Raw genomic sequence first — 24245 nt, 5'->3', positions numbered from 1 at the left:
CAGGTTCCTTCTCCATAATGCAACAACAATAAGAAATAATACAAGATAAGAACACGAACTATGAATAGCTTGCCAAGCAATTCTGAAAGTACTTGCATTTTTTTCATGCGTTCCAWCGCAAACTGTCCAAAACATAAAGCTCCCGGCTACTTTCCAATCGAAGCCACATTGACATTATCCCACTCCTGGTTACCACTATTGGCTTAAAAAGCCAAACGTAACACTGCCAATTCTGCCAATTCATTTCCAGCAATATTGCTCATCTGTCTGTTTGGTGTGCGCATTTGTCTATCACCCTGCACGTAGCCAGTTAATGATGCTAATGATAACCGTCTTGAGGGTAGAAGACTTTCCCCAAAAACCTTCTCAAGTAATTGGTCTTCTTTGACATTGACTCAGAACATACATTTTCATTATTTCTCTATGAATAAGTGTAATATTGAGAGTAAAAAAATCTAAAACCAGGAAAATGTATGTCCTTAGTCAATGTCAATGCATCAGAAGACTAATTTTGAGGTCTTGGAAAATAACTAAACAAATGTGATTTTTTTGTGTAATTCACCTTAAATTGTGCATTAAACAAGAGAGGAACGTGTCGGTCTAGGAATGTTTCTGCTGTTAGGCCTACTGAGTAAAAACTGAATTCCAGAAAATACAAAATATAGTTTTATGGGGCCTCTTATAGTTGTTTATTAACCATTATTTTACCAGTTATATTGACAGAAAACACATCTCTTCTACACCAAGGATCAGGGGGAGAAGAGAAGAATGTGCCTATTTGAAAGCTATTAAAAAAATGATGCTAGAAAAGGTTGGAGACCCCTGCAGTAGAGGGTGCATGTAAATGAAATATGAGCTTCAGGTTAGCCTCATGTCCCAAATCTGTTTGAATTTCAGCTAGTGCCGATAGTCATCTTCCTCTTTGAAAAATTTGAACTGTATACTAAAAGCATTTTTGAGCAATAAATGAATATCTATGCAAGCAAAACAAAGACAAAAACTGCAAAATCATGATATAAAAGGGCCATAACTAGCTACAAACTAGCTATATGTGTATTATTATGTGGCCTTACCTTTCACTGGCTTGTCAAGCTGTCTTAAAGCTTCAGAATGCTCGTCTTTAGTATCCAGCTTTCTCACACACACTCCATCCAGGCTTTCCAGTGTATCTGAAGACTGAAGGCCCAAGGACATGCCAATGACTACTTCCACAGAGGAGCTGTACTGCTCGTCATCCAGGCCTGTTCCATTGTCTAGCTCCAAGGGGGAAGTCAGCTCTGGATTCAGGGATGTACCACTGTCTGGGTGTGTAAGGGTGGTCAGGGTCGAGTCACTGGGTGTATGTGTATGTTCAGGTGGGGCTGGTGGGGTCGGGCTCTCTGGGATGGCCTCCTGATGTGTCAGCTCTGAGGATCTCTCTGGGGAGATAGAGGAGGAGGAGGATATGACCTCAGCACTMTGTCTGTCCACAGCCCTTTCATCATGTAACAACGTGTGCGAGTGGGAGTCTGCACACTGTCTGCTGGCTTCTACACTTTCTTCCTGTGTCAGACTCAGGCCTGGTAGTCTGGCCTCCACTCCATTCTCACTCCCACGTGTGGTATTGGACAGATCACTGTTCTCCTCTCCCTGTCTGACATGAGGCTCATCCGCTCCCTTTGAGGGGTTCTTGACCATCACATCCTCCTCTAACGGACTTGCTGAGACAGTCGGACCCCTGTCTGAGGTGCTAAGGTTCTCAGTGGCCTCAGACACCGTGACCCCTGACCTTCGTGCAGTGTCTTTGGGTCCGGTCTGATGCTTACTCTGGATCTCTGCGGCAGCTTCCTGTACCTGGCCTCCCTCCAGCATGGAGTTGGAGTTGCATTGTTCTAGGCTTGCTACAGCAGCTGCTACTGCTACGGCCACCACTGCTACTGCTGTGGCTGCTATTTCCTCTCTACACGCCAGAGAGTCTGCCTCTTCTAACGATGCCCACTGTAGAGACACCTTCTTCCCAGGGGCCTCCTGTCCTGTGACTGTCCCCTCCTTAGACAGTTTGTCTGTGGAGCAGCCGACCGACTGGACGAGTTCCCCCTCCTCAAAAGAGGATGTGTGGACCATGACATCATAGTGTTGTCGCCCCATGGTCTCTCCACTCTCTCTGTCCTCAGCTGTTCTGCTGGCTAAGTCAGTGGACGGCTGTTCCTCACATTCCTGCCCAGTCTCGTGGCCCTGGCTGTGGGTGCCGTCCTGGTCCTGCCTTGGCTGTGGTGGGGTTGYCACTACCTCCACTGTATCCTCAACTTGCTGATCCAGAACCTGCTGCTCACTGGGTTCTTTTGCTGTAACGTAACCTGGTCCGTGTGAATGGCTGCTCTTGATCTCTCCCTCCACCATAATGGGGCTCTTCATGCTGTTTGTGTCAGTCTCTCCACTTCTGCTGCTGGTTGTCTCAGTGCTACCGTTGGTCTGTTGGCTGGGGTTTCCTGCCTCTGTCTTTCTTTCGTCTGTACCGCCCCTCTCAGACACCCGGGTCTGGTTGCTGTTATCGGCCCACTCGGGTTCCACAGAATAACTTGTCACTGCTGTAGTGGTTTCCTGTCTTTGTTCGGAGTCCTGTGCCTCTACAGCTTGTGCCTCATGGCGGCTCACAGCTCCCGTCAAAATCTGAAGAGTACATTCAGAAGTGGCCTCAGCATACTCCACCTCAACCTCACCGCTATGTCCATCGTGCTGTCCATTCTCCACAGGAGCCCCAGATTCCATCTCCTGGATGTTCTCAGGCTCGCCCTGCCTTTCCATAGTCCTCTGAACGCTTATGTCCCCACAGCCACTACTGCTGCTGCCTGTAGTCCTCAGGGGCTGATGCTTAGCTTCCGTGTGTTCCGTGTGTTCCTGAGACTGTGTGTGGCCCATGGCTCGTGAAGCCTTTGTCGGAGCAGCAACAGCCTTATCGCCTGTCTCAGTCTCTGCTCTCCTCTTCTCTTTCTCTTCCTGGTTCCTTTTACAGCGCCCTGCCTTGCTGCCCTGCGTGGCAGTGATTACGCCTGTCCTCTCTCTATCAGCTTCCTCCTGCTGGTCTCCACAGGATGGTGCGCTGAAAGCTGGAGTCTCGCCCTCTCTCCGCTGCTGGGCATGGCTGTGGGGGGGCTGGGACTCTGTGGCTGAGTGTGMTGATGTGTTGCTGATGCCACTGGATCCTGCTGTAGTGTTCAGCTCATCTGGGGACTGCTGCTGGAGCACATGATCTTCCTACAGTACAAACAGAAACACAGTGTGAATAACAAATGACACAAATAATAAAAATCACACACTGTTTATTATACACACACACACATATTAACTTCCTGTAAAGATAAGACGTACAAAAAACGTTCAGAGCAAACAAACGGATAGCATACAGGTAACTCACAATAGGCCATGTTTTGTCTTTTGGCAGATRTTAATTAGCTAGCTAGTGCACACAATATTTGGTTGTAGGATCTGAGAGTACATACTACACTGTATGAGCCCTTTGCTCCATTAGGAGCTGCAAGGAATAACTCAATTAAGTCATGATTTAAAGCAACAACATGTGAGAGTTAAAAGCAGACAGAGATGAAAGCAGACATGGTTTAAAAGCAGACAGAGTTTAAAGCAGAGTTATATATCTCACCTTGTTGTCTCTGTGGCGCTGTATGAGTTTCTGTAGCTCCTCCACCTCTTCCTTTAGGCTGGGCAGAGGTTTCCCTAGCAACGTGTCCACCGTCAGGGTGTATGTGTTCAGTTTAGGGTGGTGCTGCAGCACTCGGCCTCCTGGGTAACACTGCCTCTCCTCCGTCTTTATCCGGGTCTCTGACAAGGTCTCAACCCTGCCCAAAACAAACAGAGCACACCGTGTCAGAACGGAGGTAGCCAAATCACATAGCACTGATTCAGCATTCAGCACCACTACCTACGCCCATAATATATCACCTAGTGTGAATGACAGGTTCATTCCGGGGGTAGGAAGGCACTGGAGACATGGTGTACTWACAAACCTTTCATCAATCGACCGCCAACCTCCAAACTGGTTCAGCTTCATTGTATTGCTACTTCTACTCGGTCAGCTTTCTGGTATTTAATTCATTGTTCTACGGTMTCAGTGGAATTGAAAAAGAAAACACTACCTCTCCTTTTCTAATCTACCTCACGTGAAAACACTTCTACTGAGTAACAAAAATGAAGAAAAGAGACCAAACATGGCTGAGCTAAAATTAAGTTTCCTTCATGGTTCTAGACTAAATGTGTCTTGTAATGGGTAAACCCAGGCAGGGACGAAACGTCTATAGCAGTGTATTGTCCTGTTGAGCTGGCTCTGGGTCTGTCTCTGCCTGGGTAGAGTCATATTTTCTACTCTCTTACAATGAGTGTAACTGACCCCAACTGACTCAGGGGTGATGATGTCACTGCTGGTACACTCCGGTGAGAGACACAACAAAACAATCTGATGGAAATAGGGCTTTAGAAACAAAAGGAATTAGGGAGTATGTAAGTCCCCCTCTAGCCCCAGCCCCATGAAGCCCCTGGGACAGGAGTGCAGACCTAGGTTCAAATAGTATTTGAAATMATTTAAAATACTTAATCTGTGCTTGATTGAGCTTGCCTGGCTTATTGGACCAATGGAACAGTCCCAAAAACGGCAAACCCCGGCCATATGGTCCTCCAGGCAGGTTAGAGCAAACACTAAAAGATTWCAAATAGTATTTGAAGCCAGGTCTGCAGTAGTGATGCGATCTGGGGCTGTTCTCACCTGCCTCATGGCGCTCAGTGCCAATGCAGGGCAATAAAGGGCTGAATGGGTGTCCATGGCAACCCCCTGACATMACTCAGTGAGGACTGAAAGGCAAGACGCAGGGCGGGGGAAGAACAGAGGTACTTTGTGGGGCCTGAATGCACCCAGGAGGCAGCCTCAACTCTCTCCACATCCAGGGGAGATATCTTAACAACACATAGAACTGCACTATGCATGTTAGAGCTTTTACTACTTTATTACTAGATTACTAGTATACAATTTAACCAACTTATTCCCACAGTCAGCAGGTGGAATTAGCACATGTATGCTGTCTCCAGTGAGTTGGGATTCAGTCATGACACCTAACTGTTTTCTTGTGCCAAATAACAGCAGGCCCTCTGCTTCTCCCTGACCTGAACTAATCCTGTCTCAGAGCATTTAACACCAGCAGCCAGGTGACTCAATCTCTCTACTCCCAGCTTAACTCAGGACTACTTCAAAAACATAACAGCCTCCCCTAACAATATCAGACAGATAGGCTTGGTGTCCAGGTGAAGGAGGACAGGTAGTGTAGGTAAGAAGAAAATGCTGGTCTGGTATGGAGAATAGCTACAGCTTGGTTCTCTTCTGTAACACACACACACTAACTCKCCGAGGAGCTCCCACCAGGCCCTTTTCTTTCCTATGGTTATAAGGTTTCACCGCCTCCACCAAACCAGGGCACGGCCGACAGACACCCAGGATCCGGTGACCCAGGGGACAGCCTGTGTGACGCAGACAGACCGAGAGACACCATTGATGTGGCCTGAGAGTGTCCCTGGGCCAACTCTTTACTGTTCCTGGTCAGCACAGGATAGCATATCTCTGTCAAGGACTGGGTGACACCTCAATCTCCATGTTATAGAGAAAGCTGATGATCTCAGGTGATCTCTGTAATGAGGTTGCTCATATGTGCTCAGCTGGAGAACAGATCACCACCGTGTCACGGACACTGATGGAACAGGTAAACAAACTGGTTTGGTGAGGTGCCAGTGGAGGTGTGTTCATCGTCTACCAATAGGACAGAACTACCCCTGCTAGATAAAATCTGATAAAGCTCTGACAGTTTGTATACAAGGACCCTAGAACATCTATTTCCCGCCACTTGTACATGTGGTGCCTGGTGTTTTTGTACAGCTCGGATGTGTCATATAGCACATGAAAACAGTCCCATACAGCTATCACAGCCGGCGAGAACGCTGTGCAGTCTATGAGCTGTCACCTAGCACGTACACACTCCTAATTCTAGGTACATTTTGTGATTTTATCCCACAACAAAAGACTCATACTAGTCTGATTTTATGTACTTTAACAAAGTGCATATAAATAAAGTTGGATTCTGTGGTGATTTCTGTGCTGACTTCAGCTGTTTACAGCAGCAGTCCGGAGTTTGTCCTTGGTCTGTCTGCTTATCTGTGTGTACCGCCAACACTCCAAACACATTTCAACATCCACAACAAGCCCCTCCTAACCATAGAGCTGCTCCCATTCCCATGGTTACATAAAGACCTCTCGTTGATTTGGAGTCCAAATCCTAGTTTGCTAGCTAATGTCTTGAAGAATATAGGAGTGCAAGAGTATGTGTTCAAAAAAGAGGAAGAGGTGCAAGGTAAAGATGTGACGATGTTGAGAGCCAAAAAATGCTGTGGAGAGGGCTGTGCCTTTCATTCACAGATAACACTCTGAAAACAGCAGAATATATTATGATGACACTGTTAGTTCAGCAAGTTCTGATTTTCATCATACAGTCCGTCCCAGGGTTAGTAGAAACGATTGGCTAGCCAGCCTACTCCCATAGAAACATAATAATAATGTATCTGAAGGTTATTACTAGTGTAATAAAGGATATTAAAAGGTTATTCATGTTTAGATCCTGTGTGTAGTATACAGTATGTGATCCAGTTAAGTACTTACTCAGTGAAGAGCTGCTGTAGCTGGTCGTGGCCCCTCTTCTCTGCCACACTGACTGGTGTAGAGCCCTGCTTGTTGGGCAGTCTGAGAGCCTCTCTGCCTCCTGGCTGCTCGAGCAGGAACAGGGCCACCCTCCGCAGACCGCGCCGAGCCGCAAAGTGCAAGAGGGTCTCGTGTGGAGCGGGCTCAGCTGAACGGAACACACAGGGAGGGAGAGTTACACTGCGCTCAGAGACGGTCAACAGTTACAGCCTTCTAACTAGAACACGACACACATGCAACGATGTCCTGCCAGTAAGCATCCAACAACACTCCAGCTTCTGCTTAATATCCAACCTGTTTTCTCTACTACTGTGTGACCAATAATCTGTTTTGCAGTAATATGTTCATATGTAAATCCCTCAGTGCGTTTGCAGGCGGACACGGTTGTCCCTCTCTCCACACTCCCTAACCCCTCCCACCTTTGCTATCAGCCTTAACTGATAGCCCTGTCAGAGTCCCGCCCCCTAACCTGTGTGACACACTGCCCTTCCTGAGTCATATGTCCAATTACCCCACCCCCTCCTACCCTCTCACTCCTACTGGTCAGACTGCTGATTCTCTGCTTCAATACACACTGAGTCACCAGGAAGGCCTGACTAACTGTGTGTCTAACTAAAAAACACACAGCTATAGTCCAATTCAGTGTGAGTAAGTGATTAAGTCTTATGGAGACCTTCTCCCTACCGATCACAATGATGTAGTAGGAGATAATCTGGCCTTGTCGATGGGGCCTGGCGATCTCCATTACCATCCCAACAGTATGAGGACACACAGTGGGAGGATTCAGAGGCTGGGAAAGAGACTGCCACARAACGGAGTCATACTAGAACCGTAACCTGGTATTGAGGAGATAAGGATTAGGTCCTAGCAGGGGTGAGGATTTAACACAGTCTACACCAGGTCTAACAACAGGAGCCTCATTTATTAATCATATATAGGCACAAATCTGCACGTAATCCATGCGTAGGATCATGTACACGCAAAGTGTGAGATTTATCAGTATAAACATTTGGTTGAGTGTGTGTGAATTTACACACAACCATGACCATGCGTACACACACACGTGACCATGCGTACACACAACACAGAATGAAGAAAATATATATGTTGACCTTTTTAAATTATGATAGTGAGCCTAATAATGATGATAGTKKGCCTAATTATGATGATAGTGGGCCTAATTATGATAGTGGGCCGATTGAATTGTATTTCCATTGTGAATTCATGCAACATATTTTGACAGGCTATATATAATTTGACCATATCAGTGCATTTGTTACAATAATAATCAATATAAAGTACAGTCATTTTGCTAAATTAGAGGCACGTGTGAAATTGAAACCACTGTTGAAATACTATAAAACAGTGAGACCCTAACCCTAACCCAGTGAGAAATGGCTGATCTTGTTGAAAGATTTGGCACACGCTGCATTTCGCAAAGAGTGCATTTTTAGAGACAGGTGGGACTTTTTTGCAAAAAGTACAGATTGGTTCATCAGATATCGTTTCCCAAAACCAATCTCATAGGATCTTTGTGAGGATGTAAGACCTACTTTAGAAAGGCAAACATTCCATTCCGATGCACATCAAAGTGCTATCTACCCTCTCGTTTTTGGCAACGGACACGTGTCTGCGGGAGATTGCAGATCGGCATCTCACATCCCTCTATGAGCCAATGTTTTGGATGCAATCATCAGCAAAACAAACTGTAAAATAACATTTCCATACACCATCGCACAACAGGTTGAAGTCAAGAGGTTTGCCAAATATGAACTGAGCAATAGACAGCACCCACATCACCATAATAGCACCATCCCAAAATGAGTTCAACTACATGAACAGAAAAGGTTTCCACCCCTAATGTGCAGGTGATAGGTKATGTGATGTGCAAAAAACACTGCTMAATGTGGTGGCCTACAGGAGGGAGCTGTTGAGGATGGATGGCTTATTARTGAGTGTTGCCTACTCATTTGAACTCTATTTTCCATTGCTAAGGCAACTTGAAATGGCCCAATTGGTCCTCGCTTTATACTTACATTTGAATTTTTAATGATCAAAATATAACTGAGGCAGCCAAATGAAACCTTTTGGTTGTACTCAGTGTTTTGTTCTAAGCTTTTTTTGGTTGWGCCGTTGTAGGCTATTTCATGGTACGGCGTTGTATATTCCCCACTGGCTTTAAAGGATCATTTTTACCATAGATGGTAGTCACTGTTCACCCACGACTGCGTGGCCAAACAAGACTCCAAAACTATCATTAAGTTTGCTGACGACACAACAGTGGTAGGTCAGAGACCTGGCAGTGTGGTGCCAGSACAACAACCTCTCCCTCAATGTGAGCAAGACAAAAGGAGCTGATCATGGACTACAGGAAAAGGCGGGCCGAACAGGCCCCCATTAAAGGGGCTGTAGTGGAGCATGTCGAGAGTTTCAAGTTCCTTGGTGTCGACATCACCAACAAACGATCATGGTCCAAACACACCAAGACAGTTGTGAAGAGGGCACGACGACACCTTTTCCCCCTCAGGAGACTTAAATGATTTGGCATGGGTCCCCAGAWGCTCAAGAAGTTCTACAGCTGCACCATCGAGAGCATCCTGACGGGTTGCATCATCGCCTGGTATGACAACTGCTCGGCATCTRACCGTAAGGCGCTACAGAGGATAGTGCGTATGGCCCAGTACATCACTGGGTCAAATCTCTACACCCAAGCCATAAGACTGCTTAACAATTAATCAAATRGCCACCCGGACTATTTACATTGATACCCCCCATTTGTTTTTACACTGCTGCTACTCGCTGTTTATTATCTATGCATAGTCACTTCACCCCTACCTACATGTACAAATTACCTCGACTGACCTGTACCTCYGCACACTGACTCGGTACCGGTACCCCCTGTACATAGCCTCGTTATTGTTATTTTATTGTGTCAATTTTTGACTTTTTTTTGTTTATTTAGTAAATATTTTCTTAAGGGCTTGTAAGTAAGCATTTCACGGTAAGGTCTACACCTGTTGTATTCGGCGCATGTGACAAATAAAGTTTGATTTGAACCAAATAGCCAAGGTTGTGCATGAGCACTGAGAAGAATTGGTATTTATCAACAGTTATCATCTCCTGTGCGTATGACGCTCGTAGGATTGTTTGACACTTTTTCTATGCGTACAAACATTCTAAATTCTGTTCGTAMGTAGTATTTTAGAATAGTTTCTACACAATATTGATAAATGAGGCCCCAGGAGTCTTGAAGCAGAGATTGTAATCACCACTGCAGAGTAGAGGTTGTTTTTATGTTTTGGTCTCATTTTCCTGTCAGAAGATGACAGAGAAAAAGGGAAGTAAAACAAGAAAAACAGGCACTGTATTTCGTCACATTGACAGACACACAGGACAAAAAGAACAAAACAAATGTTAGGAAATCTGTAATACCCCAACTTACCATAATGCATGCATAATAAACATTATCAACTCAATGGCCTACAGTGGCAGATGAGAACGCCTAGACTCATTGATGGGGAAATAAAATCAACCCCGCTCCAGATCTCTACAGACTCAGTTCAGTGGATCAGATTTGTAGAAATACAGAGACAATATGAGCATGGGCCGTCATTTCCTCTCTGTCAGCCCCATTCTATGGTAGAACTCTCACTCCAAAAACGCCTTACAGGAGTAGGGAGAGAYACTAACAAATCAGATTTTCCACCAGTGCTCGATTCTCATGGCTACTTTTCTCCCACAAACCCTCAGTCTAATAGACGCCGGGCGATGCGCTGGAATGCTAGCAGATCCTCTGTTGGCATTTAGAGCGCTGGCAGCCGATGTGACAAGGGATGAAATATGCCTTTAGGAGTTTTTCTCGGTTTTTCATGATATTAATGCCCCTCTGCTTTATTTTACTCGTACTAGTTTTTGGCTGTGGCCGGGGCGCTGGGGCCGGGAGGTGCCAGTAGAGCCACCTAACAAAGACAGCCTCTAGACCGGGCGGTGCCAGCAGAGCCAGCTAACAGAGAGAGCCTCTAGACCGGGCGGTGCCAGCAGAGACAGCTAACAGAGAGAGCCTCTGGGCCAGGCGGTACCAGCAGAGCCAGCTAACAGAGAGAGCCTCTGGGCCAGGCGGTGCCAGCAGAGCCAGCTAACAGAGAGAGCCTCTAGACCGGGCAGTGCCAGCAGAGCCAGCTAACAGAGAGAGCCTCTAGACCGGGCGGTGCCAGCAGAGCCAGCTAACAGAGAGAGCCTCTGGGCCAGGCGGTGCCAGCAGAGCCAGCTAACAGAGAGAGCCTCTGGGCCAGGCGGTGCCAGCAGAGCCAGCTAACAGAGAGAGCCTCTAGACCGGGCGGTGCCAGCAGAGCCAGCTAACAGAGAGAGCCTCTGGGCCAGGCGGCCTGCTGCTAGCTCCAGTTTCAAGGCTCACTGTGCCTCACCAAGGTGCCCGGGACCAGCTTCAGGAAATGCCAGGGCTGGAGAAGGCATTAAACATCTGGCCCACTCTACCGGCAGGTTGGGGAGAGGAATGAAATGTTCCTAACCTGACTGCAGCATCATCTATTCTTAAAGGACCATTCATCTTTCCCCCTTTTCTTTTTTCAAACATCAAAGCGTTTTGGAATCAAATATTATCAGGGAAGAACTCAGGTAACAGTGGAACCGGAGGAGATGCAAAGCACAGGGGATATGAGCAGGCTCACATGTCCCACCAAATAAAGGACAGCATGCTTTCATCTGGGTGCACGTCAGACCCAGAACCACCTGAAGCATATAAACCGGCCAATCTGACAGGTGTTTCTAGCTCGCCATACATTGTTGGCTTGTTCTGTACATTGTTACTAGGCAGAGGTCCCTGCCAAATCCCTGTGCTCTTACATGCTGAATCCCTGAGAAAAAAGGATCAAAGCCATTCTGATACTATAAACCGATCCCAATACGTTTCATAGGGATATATCTATCACTGAGTGGACAAAACAAAGCAGTCCTTTGAGAGGCTGATAGGAGGGGCTCTCAGTCTTCTAGCTCTGTGAGTTTTTGTGTTCCTCTTATCTATTCCTGACAGAGGCACTGGTTTACAACCCAGACAGAACATCTGCTCACCACATCAGCAGACAGTGGCACAGCTCTGACAGAATGCAGGAATTGGACCTAACATTAGAGGACTAAACACATTCTGTTAGTATTACAATCTGTCATCAGTCAAAGCTAAATACAAAGACGGTAGACGACATGTATACACAGCATACCGATTTTAGTGCTTTGGAATTCAGACCATGGTTGTGTCCCAATCCAAGTGGCAGCTGCCTGCTGCCCACCTGCTTCCAAATGAACCTATCTAAGTAGATAGCACTTTCCAGTAGGTAACTGCCATTTGGGACAAGGCCCAAGGCAGCATCACGTGATAACGCATTCACATTCCACTGAGCGCGAGACATTTGTTTACATTGTAGTCACTGTAGCAGTGTGAGCTAGCAATTCAGTGAACAACTAACCCAAAATTGAAATATCTGACATGAATAACAAGTAAACAAGTAACAGAGTCGATCTCCTCAGTACCTGTTAATGAATGAAGTTGACAGCGACCAGAATAATTATCCTACGTTACAGGGTCCTACTCTCGCATATCGCTTGGTGTGCTGCTCCATCGTTGTGGACATGACAGGTAAGCTTGCATGCACGATAGACGCTAGGATTTTTTTGAGATAGCTAAGTAAGCTATTTTACTGCTATTTCACTGTTTAGGAATGATTAATAACCATAATAGTGGTGTTTCAGTGTGAAGCTAATAATGCATTAGAGCTTGTATTGGTGTTTCTAATGAGTAGGCTTGCATTGTGATTCATTCATACTATCAAACCATCACACCCGTGCATAGTATTAAATGACACGGATGTTCAAGATAACATGGTGTTATATTAGTTGATAACTAATATTGAAAGGTGATATGATGCAATCTAACTAGATTAGAAGGCTACTTCAACTTAATGTCAGCTAAAAATAAAACAAGGTGTTATGGGTTAGCCTCCCCGGCAAAGGTTACATGGCATGCTACCTTCAAAATAGCCGAATGAAGAGTTCTGATTAGAGGGAGTACAACTACGACCGGAAGGACTTTTTTTATAGCAGGTTAGGAGAATTTACGCAGCAGGTTATGATAATTAAAGTGGCAGGTTAGGGGATTTAGGTTAAGATTAGTAAAAGGTTCAGAGTTAGATAACAATGCTCTCCTAACCTGCTACAAAAGTCACTTTTTTTCAGCTATCACTTTTGAGTCATAGCTGTACTCCCTGTAGTCACACCCGAATGAAGGCAACTTAGAAGGCAGCACTTTAAGCTACCTTGGGATTGGGAGGCAGCATCCTCGTCAATTGGGACACAGCTCATATGTGCCTATGTCAACAAAAGTCTAAGGGGACGAGAAGCACAAAGGACTGAAAGGTCCTTCAAATGTCTTTCTGTAGTATTGCTGTAAATATCAAATCAGCCTGGAGTTGACATTCTTAACTATAGATATGTTTATGATGGATTATAATTGCTAAGCACTGACAATGTTAGAAAACAGAAATGTCTTGTTCAATCTGTCTTCTCCAGTTTGGTGTTCCAAATTACCCAGCAGGAGCCAATAGTTTTCATGATGACCTATGGGTCCTATACTATTACAGTATATTGCTATAGGGCCATAAATTCAAGTGGCTGAAAGGGCTGCATGTCTGTCTCATCTGCCTCTAGTTTTTTCATGACTATTCGTGCACACTTATTTCATCTTAAAATACCAGGTTTTTCCTCCTTTACCACAATCTCGTATTACTGGTGCAGAGAGAGAGGAGCAGAGAGAGAGGGGAGGAGAGGAGAGAGGAGCAGAGAGAGATGAGAGGAGAAAGAGAGGAGAGGAGAGAGGAGCAAAGAGAGAGGGGAGCAGAGAAAGAGGGAAGCAGAGAGAGAGGAGAGAAGAGCAGAGAGAGAAGAGAGGAGGCAGAGAGAGAAGAGGGGAGAGAAGGACAGAGAGAGAGAGAGGAGTAGAGGAGCAGAGGGAGAGAGGAGCAGAGAGAGAAGAGAGGAGAGAGAGAGAAGAGGGAGAGGAGCAGAGGGAGAGAGGAGCAGAGAGAGAAGAGAGGAGAAGGACAGCGATAGAAGAAGAGGAGAGAGGAGCAGAGAGAGAAGAGAGAGGAGAAAAGAGAGAGGAGAAGAAGAGAGAGGGGAGCAGAGAAAGAGGGAAGCAGAGAGAGGAGCAGAGAAGAGAAGAGAGGAGCAGAGAGAGGAGAGGAGCAGAGAGAGGAGAGAGGAGAGGGGAGCAAGGAGAGAAGGAGGAGAGGAAGAGAGAGAGGAGAGAGAGGGAGCAGAGAGAGAGAGAGAGGAGAGGAGCAGAGAGAGAGGAGAGAGGAGAGGAGCAGAGAGAGAGGAGCAGAGGAGAGAGGGAGAGAGAGAGAAGGAAGAGGAGAGGAGAGAGAGAGGAGAGAGGAGAGGAGCAGAGAGAGAGGAGCAGAGAGAGAGAGCAGAGAGGAGAGGAGCAGAGAGAGAGGAGCAGAGAGAGAGAGAGAGGAGAGGAGAGAGGAGCAGAGAAAGAGGAGAGGAGAGAGGAGCAGAGAGAGGTGATAGTACACTAACACTCTACTGACAAGAACAGGCTTACTGTCTCCAAATGAAACAAATACCATTCAGCTCTGACCAGAGCCGACATTTATCCCAAATTTCCCCTTTTGTGCTCCAGAATATGTCCCAGGCTCTGGTTAATAGGCCATATAAACACTGTGTGTTACTGCCTACTTCTTAATTGGGTGGGAATGTTTGTTTTTAGCATATCTGACATATCTGCATTCCTGATTTATGATGATGACCCAATAGGAGCAGAAAACAGAAGTGGGTGTAAATGCAGTCGGAAAGCCGAGCCATGAACATCAGGAGCGGAGAACTGGTGCTATCCCAGGGGACACTGCTCTCTCAGCAAAAGCCCTTCCTCTCCTATCTAGGGTAGACCTCTCTAGTCAGACTCGCTCCTCTGTCAGGACCGTCTGTGTGCCAACTAACAGAATCACTGCAGTTTGACTGAAAGTAGTTACACATGTCAGAGCCCCTCCAAAAAAACACAAAATGAATAAAGTGACCTCTGATTGGCCGTTAGCTGGAGTGGATCTTTCTCCTAAAGCCGTAGGTGGCTGGTGCGAACATTAATGCTCAGGCGGAGCTGGAGTATCATTAGCGAACCACCTGGTGGGCACGCTCCACTACTCACACAGCGGAATGGGACCCCGGCCAAATCATCTCTCGGAGGAAACAACAAATGTTCCCTCAGTCTACTTGATTACTTCACTGAGGTGTGAACAGAACACAGCAACACATACTGTAGGAAATCTACAGGCACATTAAGAGGGTATAAGGCATGATAATGTACAGACAGACCGTGCTGCAACACTAAACTGTGAGAAACATACAGAAGTAGACGCACAGAGACACACAAAGCATCCCTACTCACCAATGCTGTTGTCCAGGTTGGTACCTGGTGGTGTGCCTACGTTGGCGCCCAGGACGCTCCACCCCTGGGGCAGGGCCAGGTGTCTGAGTGCCAGGGAGAGGCTCTCGTCCAGTCGCTCACACTCCTGCAGGGGGATCTGGCACTCATCCAGCAGCAGCGCCCCCTCCAGAMCGTCGGCCCGCCCTGCAGCGCTCACCAGGAACTGGGCCATGTCGAAGGCCAGGTCCTGGACGAACTGGAAGCGCTCCTCGGCCACAGGGTCCACCGAGCCATCAGACCGCGCAGAGCACAGCGTGACTTGCACCGACTCACAGCAGTCATGGGCTGGGGAGGGAGGATGGAGGGTTAATATAACCTGCACACGTGCTTCAGACATGCCAAAAAGACTTTAGTGTGAGTTTACAGTGTGAGTTTACAGTGTGAGTTTACAGTGTGTAGTAGCCCTACAGCTCAGACTCCAGAGAAAAGAACAGAGAAAACCATGTTCAAGCTCCACTGTCCTGCTGCAATGCTGGCTTGAGTTCTGTGGCTTCTCTGGTTGCTAAGATGCACAAAGTCCAAACATTAAACACTATTTGTCAGTGAATAGTTTTAAAAACCACAGAGAAATGAAAAGGAAGCCTTTAGCATTTAAGTCTCTCGTCAGCTAATATGGGTAGGAGTGACAGAGTAACTGCCACGTTGCTTGCCCAAATAACTTGGCTGCATGGGGTCAACAGGTTTCAAAGCAGACAAACGTTAATCTAGCCTCCATCCCAGTGGACCATTAAACCGACCATTTTAAAACAGACCACAGATAGAGATGTAACATTGAAGAGGCCTGTGAACCAAAAGGTAAATATGCTATTCTCACAATCAGAGGATTATTCATTATAGGTGTCACAAAGAGGGGAAATTACCATCAAAACCTATTAGCAACAACAAAAAGTGTTTAAAACATGGCCTAGTGACGTGATATACTGAACTGTTCTTTACCATGTCCCTCCCTCTAAGAATGCATGGACTCCACAGAAAAAGGACATGTGAGAACTTAGTTAAGGAGAGCTCATATTATGAAACAGGAGTGATGGGACAGGAGACCCAAATACTCCTATTCATAGCTCTGCTGACGTCCATACACACACACAACACAAACACTGATAAATCAAAGCTGGGGCAGCCATCATACCATCATCAATATGCCACTTCAGCCATGTTTTTACATGGACCCTGCATACCGCTCAGGGTGATAACTGGAGCCGGGTGAAAGACAAAAACACCTAAATATATTTTAGTTTTATCACCAAGTCTTCTTCTGGTAAGGCTGCCTAGACATAAACAGCCCTTTGATGAGAACATGGTTTATTGCCAACAACCAGACTGAGATAGATATAATTATTGAGCAATGTTCTCACATTATAACAATGTATTTCCATGACTGTGAAAAAAGCAAGATGGCATACATCTAGAAGAGAAGCAGTCATTTACAAATGCTCCTTTCCTGTGGCAGCTGCCAAGAGGCTCGTCCCATTTCAGTGGAACCATGAAGCACAAATCATTAGCTGGAAATCCATGTACAATGTCTCTCTGTGCCCATGAAGAGCGGGGTGTGTGTGTATTACTATCCTCGTGGGCATCGGAAATCCTCCAAAGTCCCCACAAAGATAGTAAAACAAGGACAATTATCCCTCGTGGGGACAAAGGCTAATATAGGCTAAGGAATTAAGTTTAGGGTTAGAATTAGGGTTAGGATAAGGGAAAATAGGATTTTGAATGGAAATCAAATTTAGGGCCCCACAAGGATAGTAAAACATATGCTGTATGTGTGTATGTGTGTGTATAGTAAAACAAGGAAAATAATCTCCCTCGTGGGGACATTTCCCACATCCACATGAGGACAAAGGCTATTTTAAGCTTAGGGGTGTCACGCCCTGACCGTAGAGAGCGTTTTATGTCTCTATTTTGGTTTGGTCAGGGTGTGATTTGGGTGGGCAGTCTATCTTCTATGATTTTCTATTTCTATGTGTTTGGCCGGGTGTGGTTCTCAATCAGAGGCAGCTGTCTATCGTTGTCTCTGATTGAGAACCATACTTAGGTAGACTTTTCCCACCTGTGTTTTGTGGGTAATTATTTTCCGTGTGTGTTTGTGTGCACCTCGGTTGCGTCACGGTCTTTGCTGTTTACCTGTTTGTTTTTTGGTTGTTTCGGTTTCACTTCCATTAAAAGGATGTGGAACTACATGCACGCTGCGTCTTGGTAGATTTATGACAGGGGGTTTGAGGATAGCGAGCGTGACAAGGGGTTAGGTTTAGTGTTACAATTAGGGTTAGGTTTAGTGTTACAATTAGGGTTAGGTTTAGTGTTACAATTAGGGTTAGGTTTAGTGTTAGGGTTAGGTTTAGTGTTACAATTAGGGTTTAGTGTTACAATTAGGGTTAGGTTTAGTGTTAGTGTTACAGGATTCCAGGAAGTAGTTGGCGTAGCTGTTGACCAATTAGGGTTAGGTTTAGTGTTACAATTAGGGTTAGGTTTAGGGCAACGGAGGCTGCTGAGGTGAGGTCGGCTCATAATAATGGCTAAAAAGGAGCAAATGGTAACCATGTGTTTGTTGTTGATACCTTTCCACCTATTCCACTCTAGCCATTACCAGGTGCCTGTCCTCCCCAATTAAGGTGCCACCAACCTCCTGTGGTTTAGGGTCAGGGAAAATAGAATTTAATGGAAATTAATTGTAGGTCCCCACGAGGATAGAACATAACGTGTGTGTGTGTAATCATAAAAGACTTGGTTAATCCAAACGGATCTGCCACACACACACACCACCAGTACGACTGTCCAGCATCAGATCTAGCAACCAGTTGTGTGTGTGGTGCATGGTGGAATTTACCTGGGCACACAGCCTGTAGGGTGACATGGCTTATCCTCAAGGTACTGGTCAGGTGCCTCTGGGTGGTGCCAGCAAACAGCAGGTAGAACTCTACATCCTCCAAACGCTCTTCATCACCCAGCTGCACCGTCAGAAGACACTTACCCTGGAAAAAGACAGACAAATAGAAATACAATTATACATTTGATCTACAAAGTTTGATTTACATAGTTTTAACTAATAGCTTACATTGTCAGAGATTGCAACAGCATGGCAAATAAACCAGAGGAGAAACCCAAACAGAAACAGAGAACATTAAGAGCATGGTGGGCAGGTATCAACACCTGTCTATTATAGTAGGAAGAGGCTGGGTTTTGTTATAGCACTATCAACCCGTAATGTAGGTTGGAACATTCTACTGTATACAGAAAAACAAACCCTGCTAAAACAATAATTACCCTGCCTTATGTAATTACAGTGTATTGCGTAAGAGAATGTGTGTGTACCAGTGTTGGGGAGTAGTGAACTACATATAGTTCAACTAGTAATTGAATTACATTTTGCAGTAGCTTGGTGGTAGTTGAACTAAATTCAAATCTAGGTAGTGTTTCCAGTAGTCAATTACTCTTTTGCCTTGCAAAAGTATTCACACTCCTTGGATCTCTTCACATTTTATTGTGTTACAAAGGGGGAATAAAATGGATTTAATTGTATTTTTTTGTCAACAATCTACATAAAATACCATTTAATGTGAAAGTTAAAGACTTTAAAACATTTTTAAAAGATCGATAGCAATTCAATAACTAAAATATAGGCGTTACATAAGTATTCAGCTCCCTGAGTCAATACATGTTAGAAACACCTCTGGCAGCGTTTACAGCTGTGAGTCTTCTTGGGTAAGTCACTAAGAGCTTTACACACCTGGATTGTGCAATATTAGCCCATTATTCTTTTCATAATTCTTCAAGATCTGTCAAGATTTAGGGGATCATAGCTAGACAGTAATTTTCAAGTCTTGACATATTTTTTTTAAGCTGATTTAAGTCAAAACTGTAACTTGGCCACTCAGGAACATGCACTGTCTTCTTGGTAATCAACTCCAGTATACACCGAGTATACCAAACATTAAGAACATCTTTTTAATATTGAGTTGCACCCCCCCCCCTTTAATCCTAAAAATATTATCCCCAATATTTACCGATGTCAAGCATACCATACCATGATGCAGTCACCACCATGCTTGAAAATAAGAAGGCAGTTACTCAGTGATGTATTGGATTTGCCCAAAACATAAGGCTTTGCATTTAGGCCAAAAAGTGTATTCCTTTCCATGTTTTTTGCAGTATTACTTTAGTGCCTTGTTGCACACAAGATGCATGTTTTGGAATATTTGTATTCTGTATATTTGTATTCTTCATTTCACTGTCATTTAAGTCGTTATTGTGAAGTCTACAATTGTTGTTGATCCAGATCCTCAGTTTTCTCCCATCACTGCCATGAAATTACGTAACTGTTTTAAAATCACTAATGGCCTTATGGTAATATCCCGGAGCAGTTTCATTCCTTTCCTGCAGCTCAGTTCAGAAGGACGACTATCTTTTTGATGTGTCTGGGTGGTTTAATACATACTGTAATCCACAGCATAATTATTACCTTGACCATGCTTAAAGGAATATTCAATGTCTGATTTGTTATTGTTAACCATCTACCAATCACTGCCCTTCTTTACGAGGCTTTCGAAAAGTTCCCTGATATTTGTAGTTGAATCTGTGATTGAAATTGAGGGACTTTACAGATGTTGTACGTATGGGGGACAAAGGAAGAGTTAGTCATTCAAAAATCATGTCAACCACTATCATTTCACACAAATAAGTGGGAGATTTGTACAGGGTAAAAGGGATCTTGAAGAAGGAAGGCTATCACTCCATTTTGCAACGCCGTGCCATACCCTGTGGACGGGGCTTCATTGGAGACAATTTCCTCCTACTACAGGAAAATGACCCAAAGCACAGCTCCAAACTACGCAATAACTATTTAGGGAAGAAGCTGTAAGCTGGTATTCTGTCTATAATGGAGTGGCCAGCACAGTCACCGGATTTCAACCCTATTGAGCTGTTGTGGGAGCAGCTTGACCGTATGGTACGTAAGAAGTGCCCATCAAACCAATCCAATTTGTGGGAGGTGCTTCAGGAAGCATGKGGTGAAATCTCTTCAGATTACCTCAACAAATTGACAACTAGAATGCCAAAGGTCTGCAAGGCTGTAATTGCTGCAAATGGAGGATTCTTTGACGAAAGCAAAGTTTGAAGGACACAATTATTATTTCAATTAAAAATCATTATTTATACCCTTGTCAACATCTTGCCTATATTTCCTATTAATTTTGCAACTCATTTCATGTATGTTTTCATGGAAAACAAGGACATTTCTAAGTGACCCCAAACTTTTGAACGGTAGTGTATATAATTGTTCTTCCACTTTGACATTAGAGTATATTGTTATATATATATATATATATATATTATTTTTTACAATTAAACCTATTTTAATCCCACTTTGTAACACAATAAAATGGGAAGAAATCCAAGGGGCATGAATACTTTTGCAAGGCACTGTAGTGGTATATCTAACTAATGGAACTACACACTACTCTTTTTGCAAAGGGAGTATCTCCTAATCTGTGACCAGGGCTGCAGTCCACATTCAAAGTAGACAGCCCTCGGTCCTAAACCCTCAGCCCTTGAATTACATTTTATATCGTCACATCCAAATGTGCCTTAAATGTTCCTTGCCCAAGCGAGAGAGAGTGATGATTGGAGAGGCAATGTCTCTGGTGGAAATCTTGAAATTCAGTTTAAAAACAACCAACCTAAAGCTATTAATGTACCTAGCAAGCTAACCTAGTTAGCTAGCTACCGTACAGTTACTCATAGCTGGCTAGCTAGTTTTATAGCTTGGTCATTTATTCCAATACATTTCAGAATTCCCCAAAATATGTTTATGAAGCTAGTTACATTTTATAGGCTCCTCACTACGAGACTGAGCCGATTTTACAACAATAAAATCAATGTCATACAGTACCAGTCAAAAGTTTGGACACACCTACTCATCCAAAAGTTTAAAACAAATCAAAATATATTTTAGATTCTTCAAAGTAGCCACTTGGCATTCTCTCAACCAGCTTCCCTTGGAATGCTTTTCCAACAGTCTTGAAGGAGCTCCCACATATGCTGAGCACTTGTTGGCTGCTATTCCTTCACTCTGTGGTCCAACTCATCCCAAACCATCTCAATTGGGTTGAGGTCAGGTGATTGTGGAGGCCAGGTCATCTGATGCATCACTCTTCTTCTTGGTCAAACCAGATGGGATGGCGTATCGCTGCAGAATGCTGTGGTAGCCATGCTACTTAAGTGTGCCTTGAATTCTAAAGAAATCACAGACAGTGTCACCAGAAAAGCAACCCCACACCATCACACCTCTTCCTCCATGCTTCACGGTGGGAACCAAACATGCGAAGATCATCTGTTCACCTACTCTGCATCTCACAAACACAAGGCGGTTGGAACCAAAAATCTCAAATTTGGACTCATCAGACCAAAGGACAGATTTCTACCAGTCTAATGTCCATTGCTCGCGTTTCTTGGCCCAAGCAAGTCTCTTCTTCTTATTGGTGTCCGTAGTGGTTTCTTTGCAGCAATTTGACCATGAAGGCCTGATTCACGTAGTCTCCTCTGAACAATTGATGTTGAAATGTGTCTGTTACTTGAACTCTGAAGCATTTATTTGGGCTGCAATATTTGAGGCTGGTAACTGGCTGAACTTATCCTCTGCAGCAGAGAACTCTGGGTCTTCCGTTCCTGTGGCGGTCCTCATGAGAGCCAGTTTCATTATAGCGCTTGATGGTTTTTGCAACTGCACTTGAAGAAACGTTTAAAGTTCTTGAAATGTTCAGGTTTGACTGACCTTCATGTCTTAAAGTAATGATGGACTGTCATTTATCTTTGCTTATTTGAGCTGTTCTTGCCATAATATGGACTTGGTCTTTTACCTAATAGGGCTATCCTCTGTATTCCACCCCTCCCTTGTCACAACACAACTGATTGGCTCAAACGCATTAAGGAAAGAAATTCCACAAATTAACTTTTAACAAGGCACACCTGTTAATTGAAATGCATTCCAGCTGACCATCTCATGAAGCTGGTTTAGAGAATTATTAAATGTGACACTTTGCGACCACCGGATTATGACACGTGACTACAGTTTGCAATGAATTGTGGGTCATATCAATCCCACAAGAGATCAAGTTCTTCACTCACTCCCTCAAGCTAATTTGAGGGCAGTGGAGGCAATGTTAGTCAATTGGAACTACACTTAAGATAGCGATCAATCTGCGAGACTTCGAGCGCCAGCTCTCCTAGGGAAAACGTCGGAGGGAACCAGCTACAAGATGGTTCGATTAGTCTTCCACCCCTATATCCAGGTGGTAAAACCAATTTGCCTCTCTACGACTGGACTGGCCCATCTAGCTAGCTAGTAGAGGGGTACAAAAACACCGATACACAGATGCATAGCTCATACAATTATACTTTGTTCTAGTCAATGACAATACATGTTGCAAAGTAAATACCTGCTTCAAAAATATCTCTCATTGCATTGCATGCTCATGCATGAAATCTCTAGTTGTGTTTTTTTTTTTGCATAAGAAAGAGGTCTCACCCAACATGTATGATAGGTACTGACCGAGGACGAAAAACCTGGTGACCACTAAATGTCCTCGTATACCCATATTTAGATCAAATGCACTTTTTTGTCAATACTGTGTGAATGACAAGCCCATTCAATCAAGTGTGTGTGAGTGACATTGCGAATATCATATTTTTGAATTTGTATATATATTGGGGGGGGGGGGGGGGGGGGGTCTTTGACGGTTGAGGGGCAGCTCTCGAGGGGAAATGTGGGGAAATTTGGATGGTTCATGGCCTGGCGGTTGGGAGCTTGGACCGGTGGCCGAGAGATCGCTGTTTCATGTCCCCGATTCACTTGGTGGGAGATCTGGTTGCTCCTGTGGGTCGTTCTGGATGGGAGAGTCTGCTAGATGACTGAATGTAATGTAAATGTTGAGCAGCTTCACTGCAGGTAGATTGTATGGCAGTTAGCCTAGTGGTTAGAGTGTTGTGCCAATAACCGAAAGGTTGGTGGATCGAATCCCCGAGCTGACAAGGTAAAAATCTGTCGTTCTGCCCTGAACAGTTAACCCACTCTTCCTAGGGCGTCATTGTAAATAAGAATTTGTTCTTAACCGACTTGCCTAGTTAAAAAAAAAAAAAAATGCAAATGCAAAAAAAAAAGATAATAATAAATAATAATAATAAATATACACTAGTTTATACTAGATTAAGCGTAAACTTTCATTAACTGTAATTTTGTTAGTTATGCTCCAATTTTCCCTCCATCTTGTGCCAATATCAGTTCCTTTTTAAATCCTTTTTAAATCTTGGTTCCAATAGAATTTCTTCTAAGAGATGGTCAGTTGGATATGCTCTCTGCAAGGCTTTGTATATCTTTCCTATCATATGAACATCCTTTTCTGACTCAGATTCCTGCAGGTTGCTCTGATATCCAAAAGATGTCCAATAAAAATTGTGAAATGTTACTTTTAAGTTGTATGTATTTGAAACTATCTAGATTGGTCAGTCCAAAATTACTTTTTAATTCTGTCAAGGAAATAAATGTATTTCCGGTTTCTATTCCTTTAGTTTTCCATGTGGACCAATTTATCAGTGAATTCTGAAAAGCCGGCCAAGGATTGTTCCCCATAAGGTTGTGTTTTTAGTGAGTGATATTGGTTCTTGTAGAACACGTTTCATTTTCTTCCATATGTTATAGTGTTTTTAACTCAGTTCATGTCCTTCACTTTATCCTTTGAAATTAGACAAGTAAAAAATATTCTGGGGATGAGCAGGCACATCTTCAATATGTACTCACTGTTCCTCTTTAGTGCATATGTCGCAAGTAAAAACTTGGGTAGCGAGTTGATACAATTACAAGGAAGATGTCCTTTTTATTCTATGAATTTTATTTGTGCCCAATAGAAATGCATGGTAAATAATGTAGTGTCATTTTGGAGTCACTTTTATTGTAAATAACAATATACTGTTTCTAATCACTTCTACAGTAATGTGGCAGCTACCATGATTACGGATAATCCTGAATGA

The 24245-nt window shown here is 44.2% G+C and overlaps 1 protein-coding gene across 7 annotated transcripts in view; it reads right to left on the bottom strand.

The window, feature by feature from the left end:
• Positions 1 to 24245, bottom strand: part of LOC111952162 (A-kinase anchor protein 13) — a 149405-nt gene that overhangs the window by 61551 nt on the left and 63609 nt on the right. For all 7 annotated transcript variants that reach the window (XM_023970700.3, XM_023970698.3, XM_023970701.2 and 4 more), the window contains exons 3-7: positions 18052 to 18196; positions 15186 to 15509; positions 6689 to 6875; positions 3638 to 3833; positions 1074 to 3234 (exon numbers count right to left, since the gene is read on the bottom strand). In XM_023970700.3, the coding sequence (XP_023826468.1) occupies positions 1074 to 3234; positions 3638 to 3833; positions 6689 to 6875; positions 15186 to 15509; positions 18052 to 18196 (3013 nt within the window). The remainder of the gene's footprint in view (positions 1 to 1073; positions 3235 to 3637; positions 3834 to 6688; positions 6876 to 15185; positions 15510 to 18051; positions 18197 to 24245) is intronic.

This window comes from Salvelinus sp. IW2-2015, linkage group LG26 (assembly GCF_002910315.2).
Source record: "Salvelinus sp. IW2-2015 linkage group LG26, ASM291031v2, whole genome shotgun sequence".
NCBI classification, from domain to species: Eukaryota; Metazoa; Chordata; class Actinopteri; order Salmoniformes; family Salmonidae; genus Salvelinus; species Salvelinus sp. IW2-2015.
Note: the sequence above shows the minus strand (reverse complement) of the source record. Positions and strands in the feature narration are given on the sequence as shown.